At 46.7% G+C, this 18688-nt stretch overlaps 1 protein-coding gene across 1 annotated transcript; it reads right to left on the reverse strand.

Annotated features, from left to right (window-relative positions):
• Positions 1-1062: 1062 nt before the first annotated feature.
• Positions 1063-6455, reverse strand: eif6 (eukaryotic translation initiation factor 6). Its single transcript, XM_072381349.1, has 6 exons — positions 6106-6455; positions 5155-5240; positions 4890-5065; positions 2307-2483; positions 2048-2232; positions 1063-1569 (listed from the first exon to the last, which is right to left on the reverse strand). The coding sequence occupies exons 1-6, from the start codon at positions 6210-6212 to the stop codon at positions 1560-1562; spliced, it is 741 nt and encodes a 246-aa protein (XP_072237450.1). The 5' UTR covers positions 6213-6455; the 3' UTR covers positions 1063-1559.
• Between the last annotated feature and the right edge of the window lie 12233 nt (positions 6456-18688).

An 18688-nucleotide genomic window follows, 5' to 3' on the forward strand; every position in this document is an offset into this window, starting at 1 on the left:
CAGCAGCGTAACGTGTGCAATATTCCCGCCTCACGCCATCCTGTCACCCCCCCTCCCTGGAAGCACTAATCTATCACAGCTCGCCACGCCCACTTTACATTAAACAACCAATCAGGCGAAGCTGGTTGGGTCTGGTGGATTTTAGGCATCTGAGACTGAAGCATGAGAGCGAGTGTCAGGCTGATGGTTCAGAGCGGGGGGGGGGCAGCTGGCACAGATCCATCTGAGGTCAGAGGGCGCCTCCTGGTTACCACGGTAGCATCAGACATAATAAAATGTATTTAGCGTAGGAACTGAGCTTCTTTTGCACATGATTTAAGACGAATTAAAGAGTTTCCTGGTTGTTTTAATTAGAAACGACTGTAACTGTAACTTTTCTTGTTTTCTATCTGCTCGCCTTTCTTTAACAATTTAGAGACAAATGTTGTCCTGCACTACAGACCTTGCATGTTCCGATTTCTTCTTTTTTACATAAATATATAAAAATGTATGTTGATTTTACGCTATGGACATAACTGTATTGTTTTAATTGAAAGTCTTTTTAGATGTGTCCCGAACCAAAAAACTGAAGTCAAGTGTGTGTAAAACAAAAAAAACTGCGTATAAACGATCATATAATCGAGCCGAGTGTGTTTTTCTTTAAGCTTTCACTGTTTGGATGTACAGAGATGAGTTGCTGCAACTTATTCAGAGCATTTGCCAATCAATTAAATAAAAGTTGCCTTTAAATACTTTGTTTTCACTACATGTGATTCTGCTTTCTGCCAGCAGGGGGCAGCAAACACCAGCAGAAAAATAAAACAAGCAGAGCAGGTGGCTGGGAGTGGGCGGGGCTTAGCAGAGGAGGCGGAGTCAGCTTAAGGAGCACTAACTTCTGATCGGCTCGTTCAATGAGGAACTTTCAGACAGAGGGAACTAAATGAATCCCAGGGTTGTGTTTTTGGGGAGTTTTACACCTGCTGGTGACTTCAGACGCTCCCAGGAACAGGAAGAAGGGATCACCTGTAATTCAGCCATAATGTGGTAGAAATCCAAAAGTAAACAGAAATCCAACAAAGGATAAAAAGAGCGATCAGTTTTATTTAACTTTACAGACAGAAGAGACGTTCGTTTTGTCTCTTTTCACACAGAAAACATCGGCTCACTGCATTCTTATCCATCATTACTGGACGCTTCAGTATCAAACGGTGATTCCAGACTCGCTCAGACTAGTTTACGCTCCTCCTGCAGCCTGCGCTCCATCTTCACCGAGTTCCACCGCAGCTTCCAGAAATGTTGAGAAAATGGTGGAGGCGGTTTGGATCTCAGGGCTGCAGGGAGCTCAGAAATACTTTCACACCCATGTCTGCATAACCTTCCCTCATTCAAACAGTTAATTTACCTCCCACCGGCCAAAAGAAGCTTCTACTGATCATCGGCAGGACGAGGCGGCGCCGCTGGACCCGTTTCATCTGCCCTTTGAAAAGGTAAAACTGTAGCTGATAATTGTTGGAAGAGTAAATGAACCGAGTTTGGAAGGAGGGAGATGAGGTCCAGCAGCTTCCTGAAGCAGAGCTCCTCTACGCCAGGCTGATGGGAAACAGAAGGAGAGAAGGTTTAACCACAGATTCACAGGAACATCTGAACCATCTGACCTCCAGCTTCTAATCACCTCCTGACACAGATCGGCTTCTTTCAGGGGCTCAAAGGACCACAAACACAAATTAAATGTTCATTTTGACACTTTGTGGAGAAGAAAAGTCTGAAACTGACGGGACATTTTCCCATTCTGCCGTTTAATAAAGAGTAAAATATCACTGTTAAAATGCTGGTTCTGTTGGACCCCCCCCCCCAGCTCCCTGCCATTTCAGCAGCCTCAGAGTCAGGGGGGTGATGCCATGTTCTGCTCAGTGGCTCCAGGCCCGGGTCTGCGTCGGAGCAGCAGGTTTCATGTTTGGATGATTAAATTCATTCTAATCTGCGGCTTCTGAAACCTGCTCCGAGCGAGAAGCCTTCTTTTATAAAGCAGCTCTGACCCAGAAGGTCCGACCCAGGGTGTGCTGGTCACCTGTCGATCATAGAGTCCCTCATGCTGGTGGCGATGGCGGAGGGCTGCGCCGTCTCGCTGAGTCTGAACACGCTCTCGATGACCGACAGCTCGGTGCTGGTGGTGTCCAAGCCGCAGAAGGCGCTCCAGTCGTTGACCACCATCCCCGCCGCGATCACCTCGCTGCCCCGGTTCACGGTTCCGGCCTGCAGGAAAACAAAAGACCCGTTTGGTTTCCCGTGTTCGGACACGGCGAGAACACCAAAGAGCCGCCACTCACCACCAGAGGGACCTGCAGCAGAGACGACAGCTCGTCCTGGTCTTCGATGGACGTCTTCGGGTGGACCAGGCCGCCCTGGTTGCTGAACGCACAGTAGGAGCCGACGAGGACCTGCTCCGCCACGGTCTGACGGAAGACCTCCACCTGCAGAGTGTCTGCCAGGATCTCCTCCGTCTCCTGAGAGCAAGACGGCAAAACATGTGACTCCACCCCCTCTAACCCGAGGTCGGGTCTCAGAACCAGCAGGGAACCCCGCCCCCCACTCCAGCTGCCCCCGGGGATCCCACGGCGTTCCCAGGCCAGGTGGGATCCCTTCGGCGAGTTCTACTTTTGTTTCCTATGATCTAAACCCCAAACCCCGGAACTATTTCCTTCCTGCTTCAGTTTGATAAAGATTCTAATTAATCTTAAGAAGTTTCTGCAGGACTTTAGAAAAGCAGAACCGGGACTGGGTCTCAGGTGTGAGTGGGTGGGTCTCGGGTGTGAGTGGGTGGGTCTCGGGTGTGAGTGGGTGGGTCTCGGGTGTGAGTGGGTCTCGGGTGTGAGTGGGTCTCGGGTGTGAGTGGGTCTCGGGTGTGAGAGGGTCTCGGGTGTGAGTGAGAGGGTCTCGGGTGTGAGTGAGTGGGTCTCGGGTGTCAGTGGGTCTCGGGTGTGAGTGGGTCTCGGGTGTGAGTGGGTCTCGGGTGTGAGTGGGTCTCGGGTGTGAGTGGGTCTCGGGTGTGAGTGGGTCTCGGGTGTGAGTGGGTCTCGGGTGTGAGTGGGTGGGTCTCAGGTGTGAGTGGGTGGGTCTCAGGTGTGAGTGGGTGGGTCTCAGGTGTGAGTGGGTGGGTCTCAGGTGTGAGTGGGTGGGTCTCGGGTGTGAGTGGGTGGGTCTCGGGTGTGAGTGGGTGGGTCTCGGGTGTGAGTGGGTCTCGGGTGTGAGTGGGTCTCGGGTGTGAGTGGGTCTCGGGTGTGAGTGGGTCTCGGGTGTGAGTGGGTCTCGGGTGTGAGTGGGTCTCGGGTGTCAGTGGGTCTCGGGTGTCAGTGGGTCTCGGGTGTCAGTGGGTCTCGGGTGTCAGTGGGTCTCGGGTGTCAGTGGGTCTCGGGTGTCAGTGGGTCTCGGGTGTCAGTGGGTCTCGGGTGTCAGTGGGTCTCGGGTGTGAGTGGGTCTCGGGTGTGAGTGGGTCTCGGGTGTGAGTGGGTCTCGGGTGTGAGTGGGTCTCGGGTGTGAGTGGGTCTCGGGTGTGAGTGGGTCTCGGGTGTGAGTGGGTCTCGGGTGTGAGTGGGTCTCGGGTGTGAGTGGGTCTCGGGTGTGAGTGGGTCTCGGGTGTGAGTGGGTCTCGGGTGTGAGTGGGTCTCGGGTGTGAGTGGGTCTCGGGTGTGAGTGGGTCTCGGGTGTGAGTGGGTCTCGGGTGTGAGTGGGTCTCGGGTGTGAGTGGGTCTCGGGTGTGAGTGGGTCTCGGGTGTGAGTGGGTCTCGGGTGTGAGTGGGTCTCGGGTGTGAGTGGGTCTCGGGTGTGAGTGGGTCTCGGGTGTGAGTGGGTCTCGGGTGTGAGTGGGTCTCGGGTGTGAGTGAGTCTCGGGTGTGAGTGGGTCTCGGGTGTGAGTGGGTCTCGGGTGTGAGTGGGTCTCGGGTGTGAGTGGGTCTCGGGTGTGAGTGGGTCTCGGGTGTGAGTGGGTCTCGGGTGTGAGTGGGTCTCAGGTGTGAGTGGGTCTCAGGTGTGAGTGGGTCTCGGGTGTCAGTGGGTCTCGGGTGTCAGTGGGTCTCGGGTGTCAGTGGGTCTCGGGTGTCAGTGGGTCTCGGGTGTCAGTGGGTCTCGGGTGTCAGTGGGTCTCGGGTGTCAGTGGGTCTCGGGTGTCAGTGGGTCTCGGGTGTCAGTGGGTCTCGGGTGTGAGTGGGTCTCTGGTGTGAGTGGGTCTCAGGTGTCAGTGGGTCTCAGGTGTCAGTGGGTCTCAGGTGTCAGTGGGTCTCAGGTGTGAGTGGGTCTCAGGTGTGAGTGGGTCTCTGGTGTGAGTGGGTCTCTGGTGTGAGTGGGTCTCAGGTGTGAGTGGGTCTCAGGTGTGAGTGGGTCTCTGGTGTGAGTGGGTCTCAGGTGTCAGTGGGTCTCAGGTGTCAGTGGGTCTCAGGTGTCAGTGGGTCTCAGGTGTGAGTGGGTCTCAGGTGTGAGTGGGTCTCAGGTGTGAGTGGGTCTCAGGTGTGAGTGAGTCTCGGGTGTGAGTGGGTCTCAGGTGTGAGTGGGTCTCAGGTGTGAGTGAGTCTCGGGTGTGAGTGGGTCTCGGGTGTGAGTGGGTCTCGGGTGTGAGTGGGTCTCGGGTGTGAGTGGGTCTCAGGTGTAAAGGGTCTCAGGTGTAAAGGGTCTCAGGTGTGAGTGGGTGGGTCTCAGGTGTGAGTGGGTGGGTCTTAGGTGTGAGTGGGTCTCAGGTGTGAGTGGGTCTCAGGTGTGAGTGGGTCTCAGGTGTGAGTGGGTCTCAGGTGTAAAGGGTCTCAGGTGTAAAGGGTCTCAGGTGTGAGTGGGTCTCAGGTGTGAGTGGGTCTCAGGTGTGAGTGGGTCTCAGGTGTAAAGGGTCTCAGGTGTAAAGGGTCTCAGGTGTCAGTGGGTCTCACCCTGTCCAGGTCGGGGTGCACCAGCGCCACGTAGTCGTTGCAGGCGATGACGTTTCCCAGCGCAGAAAGCCTCTCCTCCACCCTCTGCATCTTCACGGCGTCTGGCAGCGAGTTCCTGATGTGCTGCAGCTCCTGGTCTGTGGTGTTGCTGGGCAACAGGAGGCCGTGGCGGTTACCTGACCACAGGAGAGCGCCGCAGCGGTCATGAGATAAAGGAGGAGTAGGGCGGCGGGAACATTAGAGGAGCACAGACAGTTTTACTCACTGACACACATGCGCCCGATGATGCGGCAGCCTGCTATGGAGGCGTGGACCACCGGGATGGTTTCTGACAACTCGCCTTCAAACACACTGAAAAAAACCCAAAACACACGTTTAAACATCAGTTCAAAGAACGTCTCAGTTTAACCTTTTTAAAATGTTTCTCTCTCAGTTGTTCCCAAAGCATCTTATTCAAAGCTCTCGGCTTATTGAAGCTTCCAGATGAACATTTCTGAGGCTTAACCCGAACCCAAGACTCTGGAGGATCCTCGTCTCCCTCAACGTTGGTCGGCCCTCTGAAAGGAAAACTGTCCTTTTAAGCTGAAATAATCCTGAACTGGACCCTGAACACATTCTGCAGTCTGTCTGTGACGGGTTATAACAAATAACACAAAGCAGCGGGGGTCACATTTATCTCAGAGCAGGTTTCAGGAGTGCTGTCCCCAGAGCTCCTTTTACTTTTTAAAGGAACGCTGCTGTGCCACAGTAATAACTGTCCGTGTGAAACAGCTGAGCAGAAGGAAGCGAGGATAATAATTCACCTCCAGGAATCGTTTCAGGCCTGGTTTATAAAGGTTTTACAACTCAGGTGGTTGCTGTTTTGGTTATTATTTCTCTTCATAGTTGTTTGGTCTCTGTCACCTTGTGCATCTTTGTAGTAGTTTAATTTTGACTCGTTTGTTCTGCGTCTCCTAAACCAAACTAAGATCAGATTTTACTGTCATGCAGGGAAATACACAAAAGTTATTCTACGTCATGCGTTTTTAATAATAAGTCGTATTTCTCCCCTCTGAACGGCCCACTGAGCACCTCATACAGAGGCCACCGCAGCCAGAGCCCACCGCAGCCAGAGGCCACCGCAGCCGGACCAGATCTCCGGTCTCCGCGCGCCCCAACCGCTTTTCCCCCAGCTCGCGCAGCGACAGTTACACGTGTGTGACAGGTGTCAGCTCACCTGTAGAAGTTCTCCGAGCCGCCGATGGCCACCAGGCAGTAGGTATTGGTGAGTTTGGCGAAGCAACCGATCTCGTTGTTCTTCTCAAAGGACGCTCTCACAGCCATGGTGAAGAGGAGGGAGAGGGCTGACTTCTGATCCTCGAACTGTTGGAGCAGGCACGGCTAGCTGAGCGGATAACACGCTAGCTTCAGAACTTTATTGTTCTGCTTCCGGCGAGGAAAATCGCGTCGAACCGACACGTTTCTTTAAGAACCGTAAAGTTTTCGCTTCAAACGCCTCGTTCTGTGTTTCTAAGACCTCCGCGTGCCCAGTAAAAAAAAAATAAATGCAAATGACACGAAGAAGAACTGCGGCCTCAACATGCGCAGTTGCAGTTCCTTCTACCCCACGTGTCCACTTCCGCTTTAGAGTCAACGTGGTGACGTAAAACGTAGTGTACGTCGTGAAAAACAGCTACTGGCGTCAAACAGCACGGATATTTTTGAATATTTTAATAAAATATTAACTAACATTGAAAAGTAATGAGTTTATAACTATTACATTAATATTTTCCAACAAGAAAGTTTATAATTTTACATTTTGTCAACACTTAGTCTATAAAATGTTTTTTGATTGATATTAATAAAGTATTGAACTGTGGGACGAACGTTAATTTACAGAGAAGAAAACTAAGCGATCTGTTCTGACCCAGAGTTAATATGTTTGCATTTACTTTTACCTAACACGGTTTTAGATCCTGTATTTCATACAGAGTCCATGTTAAATGTTTTAATATTTCATATTTAGCTTAATTCTTCATAAAATCTATAATTTTTATAATCCTGCTGAGGTGTTAACACTCTGAATAACTTCCACTGTGAGCTGGGATAAATTTTCCAGAAGTTCTTATTGTTTTCTCTCCATCAGGTGTTTTTAGGCTTCGTTCTTCTTCCAGTTTCAGCCCAGATGCTCAGTGTGTGTCTGAAAAGGCCCCAAAAAATTAAAGTAAATCTCCAAACTGTCCTCCTCCTCAACAACCTGCATAGCAACCGGCGTCTTCTTCCCCTGTCCTCGTGCTTGACAGGGCTCGGCGCTCTCAGCCAATCACGTCGGCCCCTTCACGTAACGTCTTGTTTGTTGTTCATTAGCGCGCCCCATGCGTGACGTCACTGCAGAGGGGCAGAGTGGAGGGGCGCGGGACGAGCGAGGAGGAGACAAAGAGCAGCCAAAAAAAACAGACGTACCACTCCTCATTGCTTAAGAGATTTTGTTTTAATTTATACATTTCTGAGGAAACGTCCTGACCCAGCTCTCATTTCTGTATATATTTCCATGAAAAAGGAAGTAGTGACCTACTGAAACATGGTGAAACATAAATGTAAGCGGATATGGAGCCCATTTCTGATGAGGCTTGGGCCAACAGTAGATGGATCAGCTGAAGGTCCAGATGCATCTCTCAGGTCCTGTCAGGTCACAGCTGGATTTTTTCCTCTTTCTTAAGGACATCACTTTCAGATCCTGTTCATCTGCTGGAGATAGTTTTTTAGGCCTGACTCTTCTTCTTTTGTCCTCCACTTGTCCAGTTTCCTCAAATGTTTTAAGGACACACTGCACACCATGCTGAGATATGCCAAGTTTTCAGCTAATAGCTCTTTGGGAATCACCTTGTTGCTGCAGAAATCCTATTTTCTGTCTGTCAAACTGTGTTTTCTTTGCTGTTTTTCATAGATGCAGCTAAAGAAATGGGAACAAATGATGTGTCTTTGTGACAGGCTGCTGGTAACAAAGAGCCTAAAGATCCAGTTTAAAATGGCTTCTTTGCTAAGTTGTCTGTTCTGTGTCGACACAACACTGGTTCATCCCTTGAGTTAGGAGCCTTTTTTCTGCCTGAATGGGTCAAAGGTCAGAGTTCAGTGGCCAGCTGTAGATTTATTCCTCTTCTGATTGTTTAATAAAAATAATATGGGAGCTTTTCTGTGAGTTTATTACCCAACGCAAAGAAACATTTTTTTGGTCATTTTAAACATGAATTCAGTTGAATGTTTCAGTTCTGATGGTATTTAAACGAGCCTCTCCGATGACCGACTGTCTGAGGAACACAAGTAAAGTAATTAAACTATAAAAAAATGTTTCCAAACACAATATCCAGTGTGTTTCTTCAGCTTCTTGTCATTGTGTTATATGGGTCATTTTTGTCCTGGATGTTTGCAGGATAGCTGTAATGAACGAATGCTCCAAAGCTTCAGCCGTGCAGGTGAAAATGCTTTGTGAAGACATGAGGTTCAGATTTGAGGCTATGTTCAATTCAAAGACTACACTAAAAGGTTTTGTTACAATCTGGGGCTTAAAAATGTGGAGAAAACAAATATCACAACTTCTGTGGAAGTTTCCTTTAACATTACTTCAACGTCATCATGGAGTATTTAAAGGTTGGGATTAAATAACTTTATACTTCTTCCTTTCTCCCATATAAGCAAAGACTATAAGGTATTACAGAGGCATACATTTTTATTTTCTTTTAGTTGTAAACTGAATTAAATTTAGTGTATTTTATTACACATTTGATATGAAGAATTTTAAATTTAAATCAAATTAACTTATAGTTTAACTTAGTTTATATTGAGAATATCTCATCATAAACTGAACTAATTCAGTCATACAACAGAAAGAAGAGCCTCATTTCCAACTAATTTGGTGTTTCAACAAATCCTGTTGCTCACAGGGAAATTATCTATAAGAAACCAGCAGTTCTGGTGTTGTTGGGCCTCTGGAACCAGCTGGTGATCCGTTCCTGTCTGGGCTTGTTGAAAAGTCCCTCACTATCAATTTGTTTCCGCTTTGTTGCGCGGAGTGATCCCTCCTCTCATTCATCAGGATCTTTACCGTCCTGCTCTCCGCTGACGCGTCAGTCGGGATTCTGCCTGGAAACAAACTTATCGGAACCGGCGGCTAACAGAGGCGGAGGGACCTCAGAGACTGCGAGGGGTCGATTAGGTGGGATCACATTAATTTCTGTTCCAGCTCTGGTTGTTGCCTCTGTGTGTGTCTGCGGGCGGAGCTCAGTCTTGTAAACATGTCAGCTCAATGCAGGCATGGCGGAGGTGGACCGCACGAGGGCAACATGTCACAAGAACAAAGAGATTAACACAAAAATGATCTTGCAGAGGCCACATGAATCATGGCACAACAATAAGTGTTTGTACATTCAATGTGTTTTTTAGCTCTGACTTTATTTAAAGTGAACGTATGTTTTCTTTTTTCTTTCTTTGTGTTATAGATACAAGTTCTGCAGGATCAAAAAGTGAATTATTCCCTCCCATAAACGACACAGGTCCTTAACTTTCTGAAAATACCTCCTTAATAGTCCAAGCCACTTCTTTATTTACTTAATGACGTCACCAAGAAATACATTTGCATACGTCTTAAGTTGCATTCACTGTGCCTCGGAAACCAGAAATATCTCCTTGAAACTAAAAAATGTCTGGCATTAGGTTTGCTTTGTTGGTTAGCTGTTAACCACAAATTCATGTCAACAGGTACATATTTTACTAAAGAAAGAAATTAGCTGCAAATGCTCTAAAAGTAATTGATCAAATCTTTTATTAGATGACATGACATCGGTGACATTTTTCTCTTTTATATGATCAAGTCCACTGGATTTGTTTGTGTCCAGGTCCAAAAGTATTCTGTTCAGTTACATATGTTTAATAATTTAACGAATTCCTACATTTTGCAAGCTGTAGAAATTAAATATTATCTATATTTTCTGCAAGAAAAAGCAGAACTTTTGGTGATGCCGTCCTGACACCATCTGAGAGGTGCAGGAGGAATAAAGCTGATCTGAGAGGTGCAGGAGGAATAAAGCAGGAGGAATAAAGCAGGAATAAAGCTGAGGTGCAGGAGGAATAAAGCTGACCTGAGGGGTGCAGGAGGAATAAAGCAGGAGGAATAAAGCTGACCTGAGGGGTGCAGGAGGAATAAAGCAGGAGGAATAAAGCTGACCTGAGGGGTGCAGGAGGAATAAAGCAGGAGGAATAAAGCAGGAGGAATAAAGCAGGAGGAATAAAGCAGGAGGAATAAAGCAGGAGGAATAAAGCTGATCTGAGGGGTGCAGGAGGAATAAAGCAGGAGGAATAAAGCAGGAGGAATAAAGCAGGAGGAATAAAGCTGACCTGAGGGGTGCAGGAGGAATAAAGCAGGAGGAATAAAGCTGATCTGAGGGGTGCAGGAGGAATAAAGCAGGAGGAATAAAGCAGGAGGAATAAAGCAGATCTGAGGGGTGCAGGAGGAATAAAGCAGGAGGAATAAAGCAGGAGGAATAAAGCTGACCTGAGGGGTGCAGGAGGAATAAAGCAGGAGGAATAAAGCAGGAGGAATAAAGCTGACCTGAGGGGTGCAGGAGGAATAAAGCAGGAGGAATAAAGCAGGAGGAATAAAGCAGGAGGAATAAAGCAGGAGGAATAAAGCTGATCTGAGGGGTGCAGGAGGAATAAAGCAGGAGGAATAAAGCAGGAGGAATAAAGCTGACCTGAGGGGTGCAGGAGGAATAAAGCAGGAGGAATAAAGCAGGAGGAATAAAGCAGGAGGAATAAAGCAGGAGGAATAAAGCTGACCTGAGGGGTGCAGGAGGAATAAAGCAGGAGGAATAAAGCAGGAGGAATAAAGCAGGAGGAATAAAGCTGATCTGAGGGGTGCAGGAGGAATAAAGCAGGAGGAATAAAGCAGGAGGAATAAAGCTGACCTGAGGGGTGCAGGAGGAATAAAGCAGGAGGAATAAAGCAGGAGGAATAAAGCTGACCTGAGGGGTGCAGGAGGAATAAAGCAGGAGGAATAAAGCAGGAGGAATAAAGCAGGAGGAATAAAGCAGGAGGAATAAAGCTGACCTGAGGGGTGTAGGAGGAATAAAGCAGGAGGAATAAAGCAGGAGGAATAAAGCAGGAGGAATAAAGCAGGAGGAATAAAGCTGATCTGAGGGGTGCAGGAGGAATAAAGCAGGAGGAATAAAGCAGGAGGAATAAAGCTGACCTGAGGGGTGCAGGAGGAATAAAGCAGGAGGAATAAAGCAGGAGGAATAAAGCAGGAGGAATAAAGCTGACCTGAGGGGTGCAGGAGGAATAAAGCAGGAGGAATAAAGCAGGAGGAATAAAGCAGGAGGAATAAAGCAGGAGGAATAAAGCTGATCTGAGGGGTGCAGGAGGAATAAAGCAGGAGGAATAAAGCAGGAGGAATAAAGCTGACCTGAGGGGTGCAGGAGGAATAAAGCAGGAAGAATAAAGCAGGAGGAATAAAGCAGGAGGAATAAAGCTGACGCAGACTCACTTTGTTGGAATCAGTAATGCAGATAAGCTGTAATTAACCCGCTGCAGGGAGATTATTTATCTTAATGAATTCCTGCAGGGTGGCAGATGTTTGTGCCAGAAGTGTTTCATTAACAAAGAAAAGAGTGAAATAAACTTTCTGTTTAACAGAAAGATGTGCATTTGGTCTCCAGTTATTTTCTGTCGGCGTTGTGTCCCTCTGAGGGTGTTTTGCATGTGTTTGTAGTAGAAGAAGAGTAGAAATCCATCACCCACAGGGTCGCTCGCAGCTTTAAAGCCTGCCGCTGTGGGTCAGTCGCAGAGAGAGTCGGACTAAAAGCAGCCGGACTGAACTGATGAGGGCAGCGGTGCAGATAAGGAGACACATGTCAAAACACAAGAATATCTGAGAAGACAGAGCTATTTTTAGCCTTGTGTCCCGCTGTGATCTGCTCTGCTCAGACAGTCGGAGGGAAGCGAGGCGGCTGCACTGAATGCTGATGGAGGCGCTCTGAGGTCCATGAATGCAGCTTCTGTTCTGCTCTCTGACACGGGGCTTAACACACTGTAAGTACACTGATTAAATCATTAATTCTCCCTTTATGGATTAGTTACAAGTCATTAAGTACAATGCTGGGTTGCCAGATTGTGAAAAATCCAGGATTAGATGCTACTTGAACACATCTGTAAATATTAAGGAGAGATGACTGAATGCTGGAGTTCAAAGTTCTTCTTCTTCTTCCCTGATGTGGAATTTCAGCAGCTCAATAGTTCAGGGCCTCCTTTGTCATTTCTTTCATGTCATAATGCTCCAGATGTGTCCAGATGTGTCCAGGTCTGGACTGCAGGCAGGTCAGTTTAGCAGCTGTATTCTCTGACTACAGAACCTTGTTGTAGCAGCAGAATCGGATTTGTTTTGTTGAAATACTATTTTCATATACTTCTAGCTCATCTTCAGATGTGACTTTGACCCAAACCGTCTTTAAATTCCTTCTCGCTGCCTCGGCTTTGCGTTTGGTTCCCCTGCAGGGCCGGTTCTGGGTGATATGGCCCTGTTCCCCTGTGAGGTTTAGCTCAGGACTAAAGGTCAGAACCATTATCACTTTGACCTGAAGCTCATCAGGACCCCCAGCTTTGCCAGAAGCCCCCAGCAGCGACACAGCTGCGAGGCGCCTGGTATTTTCCTGCAGGCACACGGCCTCCATTGGTCTCTGTGCTGTGAGGAAACGGCGTGAAGAGGAGTGAAAATATTCAGCAGCATTTTGTTCCTGTTTGCTCCAGAATGAGTGACAGAGACCAGCTGGCATCAGCAGAAGATCGTACAGAACTGAGGCCCAGATTAGATCTTTGCTTTAATGCTCCACACCAGAGGAGAAATTTCTGTATTTTTGTGTTGAAAAATACCAAAGTTTCTGGCCACAGATGTTTTGTTATTAAAGCACATTTATAACGATGCATGAAACGAAACCAAAATATTACCACAACACCAGTTTTCCAGCGATTTCAAAGTTAGAGAAAGTCTTTAGTCTTGTTTCATGTAAACTGTGTCGTTCAGTGACACTTTCTGCTGTTATCACTTCCAAACAGGAAGCAGGGGAGGCTGCGGCTGACAGTAACCATGGCGATGAGGCAGAAAAACGTACGGCTCAGTTGGACCGAACAGGAGGAGGAGCAGCTAGCTGCATCTCTACGATGTTTCATCTGAACTTTAAAATGCAGCCGTGGCTAAAAGCTGCTTATCGCTGACTTCAGCGTTATTAAGGACTGACACCAGGTGCATGATGGGAAATAATCTCAGAAAGATCCAGCTGTGCTTTTACAAATAGTGACCCTGAAAGATCTGGAGTAAAATCTTTAGTCTGAGACGTAAAACGGTGACATCGTGATGCCAGAGGATGTCTTTTAAAGATCTGCTGACAGAAGCTGAAAGGGGCCACATTGCCTCCAAGTGTTGAACATAATCTGGTCAATAATTAATCATTTATTACCATAACTCGATTCACTGGGAGCTTTAACAAACCGTCACAGTTGGACTCTAAGCTTCACTGTGGATCTGAAGGTGCTGATTGTTGTAATTATTTATTAATCATAAATATCAAACTTTGGGTTTTAAACCAAAGTTTCAGCTAAATAAGTGACATTTAGTTGCTGTTTTATTTCATTAACAGTTCAGTGAAATATCAGATCAGTAATAATAATTATTATAATAATAATTCAGTTGAAAACTCAATGCAAATGAAAGTAAAGTTGTTGTTTTTTACGTGTCACATGATCATAAACGCAGCTGTTTAAGGGTATGAATGATGTGCACGTGAGTCCGTGCACATCCGTCAGCAGCTGCATCACAGATCATATAAATCCGGTCATGTTTAATTTCCCAGCATGCATTGCAGACCGCCGGGTGTTAAGTAAGACGATCCCGTCTGCAGCGTCCTCTGAACTCTCTGATTGGACGGATTAGAGGCGTCTGAGCTGATAACCGAGGCTGTGAGGGTCAGGGTCAGGGTTAGGGTCAGGGTGGTTAGGGTTAGGATCAGGGTTAAGGTCAGGGTCAGCGTTAGGGTTAGGGTCAGGGTCAAGGTTAGGGTCAGGGTCCTCGTCCTCTTCCTCTGTGTCTCAGTTTCTGTCCTCACGTCTCCCTTCGCCACACACTGATATTCACAGGCCTCTGTTTTATAAAAGGTTGTTTTTCTGGTTGCATTTTCTCCAATGACAGGAACTAAAGTGATGTAATGAAGGGCTGGTTCTGTCTGTGTGGAGGCTGCATGTTCTCCCTGTGTATGTTCGTGGGTTCTCCTGGTTCTCTGGGTTCTCCTGGTTCTCCTGGTTCTCCTGGTTCTCCGGGTTCTCCTGGTTCTCCTGGTTCTCCTGGTTCTCCTGGTTCTCTGGGTTCTCCTGGTTCTCCTGGTTCTCCTGGTTCTCTGGGTTCTCCTGGTTCTCCTGGTTCCTCCCACCGTCCAACAACATGCTGTCAGGTTACCTGGTGTCTCTAAAACTGTCCTCAGGAGTGTCTCATTAGTCTCTGTGTGGCCCTGTGATGGACAGGTGACCCGCCCAGGGAAACTGTAAATGTGCTAATTTAATCACCTAATTTCAACAGATGTGGCGACATCACTGATGACATCATACGCCGTACCTGAGTTGCTTGTTTGCTGCATTTTTGTACGTTTTCTCAAAGTGAGACGAGTAATGGGCCAGAATTTTTTAGCAGAACAGTCATAAAATGCTTTTGTTTTGGCACAATTAACTATAAAAGAGCTCCTTTAACTGTGCTGGCAGATGGATTTTCTTGGGTTAGGGTTAAAACAAAGCGAGCTGTGGCAAATGTTTTCTGCTGTTTTGGGTTTTATGCTGAGCTAAGCTAATCAGCTGCTAGCCGCAGTTTTCTATTTATCAAACAGATCAAGCAGGATGCTTTCCTGTTGCTGCAGCTTCACTGCTCCACTGGAGACCCTCACAGTCTAGATTAGAGCTACAGACCCTCACAGTCCAGATTAGAGCTACAGACCCTCTCAGTCCAGATTAGAGCTACAGACCCTCACAGTCCAGATTAGAGCTACAGACCCTCTCAGTCCAGATTAGAGCTACAGACCCTCACAGTCCAGATTAGAGCTACAGACCCTCACAGTCCAGATTAGAGCTACAGACCCTCTCAGTCCAGATTAGAGCTACAGACCCTCACAGTCCAGATTAGAGCTACAGACCCTCACAGTCCAGATTAGAGCTACAGACCCTCTCAGACCAGATTAGAGCTACAGACCCTCTCAGTCCAGATTAGAGCTACAGACCATCTCAGACCAGATTAGAGCTACAGACCCTCACAGTCCAGATTAGAGCTACAGACCCTCTCAGTCCAGATTAGAGCTACAGACCCTCTCAATCCAGATTAGAGCTACAGACCCTCTCAGTCCAGATTAGAGCTATAGACCCTCACAGTCCAGATTAGAGCTACAGACCCTCTCAGTCCAGATTAGAGCTACAGACCCTCTCAGTCCAGATTAGAGCTATAGACCCTCACAGTCCAGATTAGAGCTACAGACCCTCTCAGTCCAAATTAGAGCTACAGACCCTCTCAGTCCAGATTAGAGCTACAGACCCTCTCAGTCCAGATTAGAGCTACAGACCCTCTCAATCCAGATTAGAGCTACAGACCCTCACAGTCCAGATTAGAGCTACAGACCATCTCAGTCCAGATTAGAGCTACAGACCCTCACAGTCCAGATTAGAGCTACAGACCCTCTCAGTCCAGATTAGAGCTACAGACCCTCTCAGACCAGATTAGAGCTACAGACCCTCACAGTCCAGATTAGAGCTACAGACCCTCTGAGTCCAGATTAGAGCTACAGACCCTCACAGTCCAGATTAGAGCTACAGACCCTCTGAGTCCAGATTAGAGCTACAGACCCTCTCAGTCCAGATTAGAGCTACAGACCCTCTCAGTCCAGATTAGAGCTACAGACCCTCACAGTCCAGATTAGAGCTACAGACCCTCTCAGTCCAGATTAGAGCTACAGACCCTCACAGTCCAGATTAGAGCTACAGACCCTCACAGTCCAGATTAGAGCTACAGACCCTCTCAGACCAGATTAGAGCTACAGACCCTCACAGTCCAGATTAGAGCTACAGACCCTCACAGTCCAGATTAGAGCTACAGACCCTCACAGTCCAGATTAGAGCTACAGACCCTCACAGTCCAGATTAGAGCTACAGACCCTCACAGTCCAGATTAGAGCTACAGACCCTCACAGTCCAGATTAGAGCTACAGACCCTCTCAATCCAGATTAGAGCTACAGACCCTCTCAGACCAGATTAGAGCTACAGACCCTCTCAGTCCAGATTAGAGCTACAGACCCTCACAGACCTGTACCTGTGTGTTTCTGCTCAGGTGTGAACTGCTGGGTCGATATGGGAGGAGATCAGAGTCATGAGGAGAGAGAAGAGGAACCAGAGAAACAGCAGGAGTCTGACAAAACTGACAGTTCAGCCTCTGAAGGTACATAAAAAGCACTGAAATACAGTCTGAGCACATCATTTACATATTTATGTACAGTGTCAGGCCTTCACTCAGGGACACTTCTCTAATCCTCCTTCACTCTCAGGCTTCCTGCAGAGTTTTAGATATGAGGAGTTCAAAATAAAGTAATATAAGGTAACAAAGAACACTAAGTTCTGCTTACTCTGGAGTTTTCTGTTAGATAATGAGAGCTGAGAGGAAAATCTCTCTTAAAAATCCAAAGATTTATTCACATACGATCAATTACTGAGTAAAGTTTGATTTTACTGAATTAAAGAATCAGTTAATGTTCCTCACAGCTTCAGAAATGATTTCGGTTTATGGTTGCATTAACCTGCTGAAGCAAAGATTACTGCAACAGACACAGAAAATAAGGTTTTAATACCTTAAAAAGTGGATTTATAAAGATAGGAATCACCTTCCAATTCAAGTCATTTAGTAAGAGGTCATTAGGTCTCATACATCCAGGCATGGAAAGCAGAACGTGGGTGAAGCTGCGAAGGGAAAATAACAGAGAAGCAAATCAAATGAAATGATGGTGAAATCAAATGAACATAAAGAAATAAAAATAAAGAGAATAACTGGATTAATATGCTGTAAAGCATCATGGCAGCAGAATTATAATCTGAATTACTTCCCCAAGAGAAGCTTTATGAATGTAAAGCTTTTTTATTTAGCTTTCATATAAGTTTGCCTTTTTCCCACAGACACCCCAGGAGAGCTGCCGCAGTGCATGATGGGAAACAGGAAGGTGGACAACATGTGTTTCATGATCTCGTGCACCAACTGGTACTAAAGTGGTGCTGGAGCACCTGTAAATGTTGGGTCGGGCAGTTCTGGTGTTTAACTGGAGTCCAACAACTTTAGAAGGTTCTTTTAAGGCTGTTTGAGGCATAAACTGCAAATAAAAGATGACTTTGAAGCCAAACTATCTTAGAAAAACAACATCCTGCAGTGATGAGGTGGAAGGATGTTGTGTTCAGGTGTCCATCGGTAAAAAGAGTGTTGGTAACGGAAGAGAACGTCTTTGATTTACAGCTTCTTCTTCTCCTCATGAGGCTTCGACCTGTAAAAACCGGTTATTTTTCTCTGTTGCTACTCTGAAGAGGATTGATTCAAGCCAGTCATCAACAATAGAAGCTGATGAATGTGAAGAAGTTGATTAAATGTGAGAATTTGCGTTGCTGAATTTAGTAGAAATGAGAGGAAGAGACAAAATATTGTGTGTAAAACATGAAGGTGTTGCTCGTAAATAAAGACTTCGGCAGAAATATCGTCTCATTTCTTGTGAGTTCAGAGTCGAAAAAGAAGAAAAAGCTGTTGGAGCTCCACTCTGTTCTGGATCTGACCTGCAAAGACTTTCAAGGTTTCATCATCAAAGCAACAAATATAGAAATGCTTTCTGGAACCTGGTGAATAAATCTGAGCGCGCTTCGCTTTAAAGAGCTTGTTAAAGCCGGGAAGGATGGAATAAAAGATGAAGGACTGAGTTTAATCACCACAGATCAGTTAAAGTTGTTCTCCTCAGAGTTTAATCACCACAGATCAGTTAAAGTTGTTCACCTCTGAGTTTAATCACCACAGATCAGTTAAAGTTGTTCACCTCAGAGTTTAATCACCACAGATCAGTTAAAGTTGTTCACCTCTGAGTTTAATCCCCACAGATCAGTTAAAGTTGTTCTCCTCAGAGTTTAATCACCACAGATCAGTTAAAGTTGTTCACCTCTGAGTTTAATCACCACAGATCAGTTAAAGTTGTTCACCTCAGAGTTTAATCACCACAGATCAGTTAAAGTTGTTCTCCTCAGAGCAGGAACCATAAATAATCAGGGAACTAACTGCACTAATTCTTAACTTTTAGCATCTCGGTGTAATGAAAGCCTGTATCAGAGCAGAAGAAGCTCATCAAACTCTTTCTCTCATTAACAGACCTGATCTGTTGCTTCTGAACTTTGAACCCATGCCTGTGTTTGTCTTTATTTCGGTTTATTCTGGACTTACTGCAGCTTAGTTCTAATGTTGTGTTCCTGCCACAGTTCAGCTGCTGCTACATTTGCTCACCTTTGCAGGTGAGAGTCTCCTTGTTGCTGCCAGTTTGGGGAGATCAGGAGGTCGTGGTTGAATGGAAGTCATATACTGTCCTTACTGCCAAAGTCTTTTAGCAGGTTTTTTAAACACAGTTCCCATGTTTAGGAGAACGTTGTTCATCCCCAGCATGAACACAGAACTGGAGTCAGGTCCCGTAACGTTGGGCACCTTCCAGGGCGCAAACCTGGAAGCTGTAACTTC

Source organism: Leuresthes tenuis, unplaced genomic scaffold (genome assembly GCF_036924035.1).
Source record: "Leuresthes tenuis unplaced genomic scaffold, fLeuTen1.0.hap1 SCAF_3, whole genome shotgun sequence".
NCBI classification, from domain to species: Eukaryota; Metazoa; Chordata; class Actinopteri; order Atheriniformes; family Atherinopsidae; genus Leuresthes; species Leuresthes tenuis.

Excerpts from the sequence above, each read along its gene's own strand:
- eif6 (XM_072381349.1), bottom strand. The coding sequence starts at position 6,212 with ATGGCTGTGAGAGCGTCCTTTGAGAAGAACAACGAGATCGGTTGCTTC. Across the intron at positions 5,241-6,105 it reads GGCTCGGAGAACTTCTACAG|TGTGTTTGAAGGCGAGTTGT; the intron begins GTGAGCTGACAC and ends GGTTTTTTTCAG. Across the intron at positions 2,233-2,306 it reads TGCTGCAGGTCCCTCTGGTG|GCCGGAACCGTGAACCGGGG; the intron begins GTGAGTGGCGGC and ends GTTTTCCTGCAG.